This window comes from Chionomys nivalis, chromosome 6 (genome assembly GCF_950005125.1).
Source record: "Chionomys nivalis chromosome 6, mChiNiv1.1, whole genome shotgun sequence".
Lineage (NCBI taxonomy): Eukaryota > Metazoa > Chordata > Mammalia > Rodentia > Cricetidae > Chionomys > Chionomys nivalis.
Genome location: NC_080091.1, coordinates 19,914,242 through 19,920,586, shown reverse-complemented (window position 1 = coordinate 19,920,586; position 6,345 = coordinate 19,914,242). Strand labels below are relative to the sequence as shown.

Sequence of the window (6,345 nt, the reverse complement as noted above, 5' to 3'; positions counted from 1 at the left end):
AAACATGCAGGTTTTTTCTTCAAGGGAAGGAAATGTCTGTCCACTGGGAAGGCTAGAGTGGATGTTGGATAATAACACTGGTCATCTTTTGCTATTCTATGGAGTAGCCTTCACCCGAATCCTCCCAAATCCTGAGCTTTGTCACTCAAGTGTTTAGAACCCATCCTTATGAAAAAGGTCCTAGGTACTTTGCATTCTTAATTAATAAAATCCATCTTTATGCTTGTACAAATTCTTTCCCCCCAGGTTTATAACCTGAACACTGTTTCTCTGTTACGGTAAAGACCACGGGTGCTTTGCTAAAGAGAGGTACTTTGCAAAGGAGTTCTATGTAACCATGTCTACAGCTTTGTTGTAACTGTCACATGGAAACCCTTCCCTGAAGTTTTACTATGTTTAAAGCTTGGTCAGACTCTAGAAGTTTTTGACACAGTGTGGGCTAAGTTGTGACCCAGGTTCCATTCTTAGCCTCAGGAGGATAGTTTCCCTGCTAGCTGTGATGCTTGCAGGGACCCCAACATAGGCTCTTGCAGTAGGTTGTTTCTGTAAGATCATCACAGTGTGAGGAAACTAACTCACACATATTCTCAGTAGCCAGACAATGCAGATTAACAAAAAAAAACAATTTATATGGATTAGATTAACAAAAAAATCGTAAAAAAAAAAAAATCAGGTACCAGGGAAATGTAAGAGAAATGAGAAATGCTCATCTCTTGCTGGTGGATGGGAAAACTGGAACAACCTTTCCAGAGAGTACAGGTATAGCTTCTAAATTAAATACACACATGTGAAAGATCTCGGTAACTTTAAGACAAACAGAAGTGGCCAAGTAAACTCACTGAAGACCAATCTGCAGATGTAGGAAGAGACGGGATACAGTGTCTGTGACTAGATGAGAAAGTGAACTATGGTTTGCAGACAAAATGGAGGAACACCTGCTAGCCAAAAGCACCTGAAGAGATTTGAAAACCCAATTTTATAAAAGTAATAAGCAGAATAAAATTTATACCTCAATATAATTTATATAAAATTTAAAAATATCCAAACTTCTTAGGGAGCTCTATCCAAAGTATAGAGGATATCTAGGAAAGACAAACACTAAATGCAGGTGGGAATGAGAAGCAGGGGTGAAACTGGTGTCACCAATGACGAATATAATCAATAAATTATGAGCAAAACCCAAAGCTTATTTTACGTGAGGAGAAACACTTTAAAGACTTAAGTCGCCACATGATTTATAAGGAACTAACTGGCTTTAAATAAAGTTTATTTTCCCAAGAGATAAACTAAGATGCTACACAATATAAAAAGACATTTCAAAGCAACACTAAGAAAAGAAAATTTCTTGAGTTTGGTAAATATTCCATCTGTTTTTCTTTTTTGGTTTTTAATTTTTGTCTTTTGAGACGGGGTCTCTCTTGTAATCTTGGCTGTCCTGGAGCTCACTAAGGAAGCCAGGCTGCCTTTGTGATGTGCCTGCCTCTGCTGTGATTAAAGATGCGTGCCATCATGTTCAGTTTCAACTTTTATTTTTTTTCAAGACAGGGTTTCTCTGTGGTTTTAAAAAAGTTAAATTTTGTATTGCCATGCTCACCACTAATTTTAATTGTTCTTGTGTGTCGGCATGAGTTTATGTGCACCACATGCGCACAGTACCTGTGGAGGCCAGAAGGGGGCACTGGGCTCCTGAAACTGGAGTTACAGATGGATGTGGATGATAGGAACTGAGCCTAGAGATAATCTGCAATAGTAAACACTTGTCTGCTGAGTCACCTCTCTTGGCCCTAATTTTAATCTTTACCTAAATACATGTGAATTTGAGTTTTGGGTATACTCTGTAACATTTACAAAGGATTTAAAATGTTTAAGTACATAAGGAAAAACCTGTAAAACATAAAATTCACATTATTTTAGTGTTTACTGTCCTTAAATAAAAGAAGCTCCATTTGTTTTTTTTTTGTTTTTGTTTTTGTTTTTCGAGGCAGGGTTTCTCCGTAGCTTTTTGGAGCTTGTTCCAGGACAGGAACCAAAAAGCTACGGAGAAACCCTGTCTCGAAAATTTAAAAAAAAAAAAAAAAAAAAAAAAAGGAAGCTCCAATAAGAGACAGATGAGGCATCTATCTTCAATGTTAGCAATGAAGAAATTGAAAAATAATGAAACTTAAAACTTACAGTGAGTAGGTTTCAATCTGGAATGTAGGTCTTCAAACTCAATGTCGTTTTTATTTATTGTGTGTGTGTGTGTGTGTGTGTTTGTGACACAGTACGACTGTGGAGGTCAGAGGGCAGCTTGCACTGGCCGGCTCACCTCTACCATGTGGTTCTGGAACTGAACTCAACAAGCCAGGCTTCATGGTAAGGATGCTCTTACCCACTGAGACATTTTCTTACTGGCCCAAGTCTCCTAACATTTAAATTCGAGATTTTTTTTAACTCACCTGTTAAATTTTTCTACAAATGAAAATCCACTAGTTTTCTTTAAATCAAAAAGAAATAGAACAAGACTCATTGGTTTGTAGTACCATAACTATATAATGTACAAAAACTCCCCATAAACTATACTTTCAAGTTAACATTTATCTTGAAAAACAAAATCAAGTTTAAAATACTTTTATTTCTCCAGTAAAATATTTTCACAGTATATTAAAAATAAAACTTTAACTGTAATCTGTTCCTTTTACCATTAAAGAAAGCACAAGATAAACATTAGCTATACTTAGGAAGTGATAACTGAGATACACCAGACAGGGTCACATCCCTGAATAAGATATTAGATCATGAAAACAGATTTATTTGTCTCATTTTCTTTCCAAGCTGACAAAATACAGTTAAAAAAATTTGAAGCTTATTTTCTTAGTGTACCTTATGATTTATTTCTTGTGAGGTAGCACTATAAAATAATAATGTCAAGGCTGTGGCACATCCCTCTCCTCTAAACTCACCCTAAGTCTGTGGGACTAAAATACAAAAGCCACGAATGTTTCTGCCTTTCTAGTCCTACAATTGCTTTTCTAAAATTTTGGTAAAAAAAAAAAATGGATGTAAGTAGCTATCAGGTTAATACTGTAACCTAGCATAGTCAGGCAAACAATAAAGACCCTAAAAGAGACAGCTTATTTGCGTAAGCTCTCTTCTTATACAGCTTCTACCAATCACAAATTCTATCTTAAAGCTCATCTCCAAAAAAAAAAAAAAAGGGGGGGGGAGTATCTAAATAGTACTGACTCAACATTTCTTTTCTATTTTACTACTATTATTTAATCTAGATGTCTAGAGTAAAAGACATGCGAGCAGTTAAACATCTCAAGACTGAGTTCATATTTGTCAAAAACTTGTTTTGAGGGCTAGAGACACAGTCCAGTGGTAGAGTATTTAATTCGCTTTCTTAAATAGAAGGCTGCTACCTCAGTGTTAGAAAACAGGCCCAACAAAAACAAGTACCATAAGTATTTATCTCCATCTTAAGATAAAAGGACAGGTCACTAATTATACTATAATTTTAAACAGGCCTTCCCAAGAAGTCTTTAGTTTTTCTGTGTCTAGTATATATTAGGTTAGATATGGCTTAACATGAACTGCACTGGAATTACTTATTTGATAAACATAACTGTACGAAAAGATACAAAAACAAATCACTTATAAAAAGTTTTTAGCAGGATCTGTAAATGTATTCTTGTGTATATTTGACAGCATGTTTCCCCAGTTCTGGGGAAACCTGTACTGAAACACATTAAAATTCATTAAGCCGAAAAAGTCAAATAATATATTTGAAATAAGAATTGAATTACTTATAGTCTCAGTAATGAAAACTAAATCTAAAAGAAATATAACCAATGTAACACATTCTCCATGTGTAAAGTATATCTTGATTATGGAATTTATAAAAGTAATTTTCCTATGTTGAAGAAAATTCATGAAGATTAAAAATCATCAAGGCCAGAACTGATTAAGTGCAAATCTCAAAGGACTTACATCTTAGCTGGAGGAAAAGAAATAAGATCTATATATTCTGATTTACTCAGGATGAAAACTAGTTATATTCTAAAGAGATTAAGAAATTCCCATTCTAGAACCATCTCCTTCATAGTGCTCCCAGGGACCTTCAACAATAAATTTTATAAATACAATCAAAGATAATAGTATCAATTGTTTGCAGGTAGAAACCTATCACCTAAGTAAATTAACACTGGACATAATACAGATCAGAAAATTTTTATTATTTAGTTTACTTAAAAGGTTATAAAAATTCAGCCTTTTTGCCTGTTCTTGTAAGTAGATGTTATCACTCAATTTTTGAAGACTTCAAATCAATTAACTCAGAACTTTAAAAAGCATTAATGATCCCTTCCGAGGCAACTTGTGTATCCTACTGTTCCAATAAGCCTAGAGATTTAGATAAAACTGACAACAATCTCCATAATCTAAAAGCTAGGTGAAACAAAGTCCTCATGGTCCAATCAAGGGTCAAATGCAGCCAGATCACTAGACTGGCATACTAGTGTTGACTAAGTAACTTCTAGCAGCAAACTGCCTGGGACAGCCATGAGCAAACGCTTTCATTCAACTGCAAATTAATTTCTCTGTAAGAAATAATTTTTAAAAGTGCTCGATTGTTCACCTGCACGCAAACATGAAAGATATCAAAGATCTTGTTTCTCTCCGTTTTTCCCTGTAGAATCAGGTGCACCTGGAACCTTGTTAGTTTCAACGAAAACAGATTCAAAGGCAGCTTCCTGTTCATCCAAAGAGCTGGCAGTAGTAACTCCGTTAATTGATGTAGGGTTGGTAAAAGACTGTTGTTGCTTGAGAATTTTACTCGATTCCACTGTTTTTCTGCCTCTTCTTTTACCCAGAATTTTGACATAATTTGCAGGGATCAGTCCTGTTGTGTGGCCATCAAGACTAGCCAGAAGCCAACCACGCACTTTGGGCTGTTGTTCTGGAGAAAGAGAAAGAGAGCTCTGAAACTGTACTGGAGCCAACAGAATATTAATGATAAAGAATGCTAAGCGAAATCCAACTCTCACAGTGAGATATGTAAACTAGTTTGGGTACACACTCTCAAAAGCAAACTCTTGCACACTTACCTGTTCTAGATCCATTTTCCTTTTAAACAAGAGATGGAATCTCACAGTTGCCCAGGTTGGCAATCCTCCTGCTTTAGCCTCCCAAGTAGCAGGGACAATAGGTGTGTGCCAGTTTCACCCTTAAATTTATAGTTTAGTAAAGTAATAAAAGTATACAAAGTAGTAAAAACAAAGTGTTAAAAAGTATACTTTATACTTACTAAAAAGTACTACCTTGAAGACCATGAAGTTTTTATCTGTAAGGAGACTCACTTCTTTCAAAAGCTGAAAATTAGGTGGGTGGTGGTGGTGCATGTCTTTAATCCCAGCACTCAGGAGGCAGAGGCAGGTGGATCTCTGTGAGTTTGAAGCCAGCCTGTTCTACAAGAGTTAGTTCCAGGACAGGCTCAAAAGCTACAGAGAAACCCTGTCTTGAAAAACCAAACCAAACCAAACCAAACCAAAAAGCTGAAAATTAACATCAATGTTGACATTGCTATATACCTGTAAATGCTCAAGAGGGTGAGGCAGAGGGATGACAAATTTGACAGTCTGAACTCAGACTTTGCTTGAAACAAACAAATCAACAAAAACCTATGAGTGTCTTTCCAAGTTTGAATCAGAGTCTGAGAAACTAATACTTTGGTACTGTGTACTGTGTAGGGATGAACAGAGTTTGGAACTTAGGGGTTTTGACTTAGAAGAGAATCTATAGGGAAGAATTGCTGGGATACCACTATGGGGTATTTGATGTGGGATTCTCCTTTGTATGCTATATGTTTTATTACCATTGGTTAATGAAGAAGCTGCTTTGACAGAATAGAGCTAGATGGGAAAACTAAACTGAATGCAGGGAGGAAGAAGGTGGAGTCAGAGAGATGCCATACAGTTACCAAAGGAAAAAGATGCCAGAATCTTACTGGTTGGCCACAACCTCGTGGTGAATCACAGATTAATAGAAATAGGTTAATTTAAGATTTAAGAGCTAGCTAGAAATATGCCTGAGCCGTCAGCCAAACGGTGTTGTAATTAATATATATTTTGTGTGGTTATCTGGGTCTGGGTGGCCAGGAAACTAAAGCGCAGTCTCTGTTTACAGGTATCTTCTCTGACTTTACTGTTGTTGACACAGGGTCTCGTTTACACACCATTAGGAAGGACTGACTAATTGTGAAGAGCAAGGTGAGTGAGCAGGGGTGGGAGGGATGAGAGGAGGTTAACACCTGTGGTCCTAGCCCTTGGAAGGCGGAGGGAGGAGGACATGAGTTTGGGGCCAGCC

At 36.5% G+C, this 6,345-nt stretch overlaps 1 protein-coding gene across 1 annotated transcript in view; it reads right to left on the bottom strand.

The window, feature by feature from the left end:
* Nucleotides 1–2,201: 2,201 nt before the first annotated feature.
* Pex13 (peroxisomal biogenesis factor 13) overlaps nt 2,202–6,345 on the bottom strand; it is a 28,296-nt gene continuing 24,152 nt past the window's right edge. Inside the window, exon 4 of the mRNA XM_057773230.1 lies at nt 2,202–4,939. Coding sequence (XP_057629213.1) covers nt 4,641–4,939 — 299 coding nt within the window. The 3' untranslated portion in view covers nt 2,202–4,640. The remainder of the gene's footprint in view (nt 4,940–6,345) is intronic.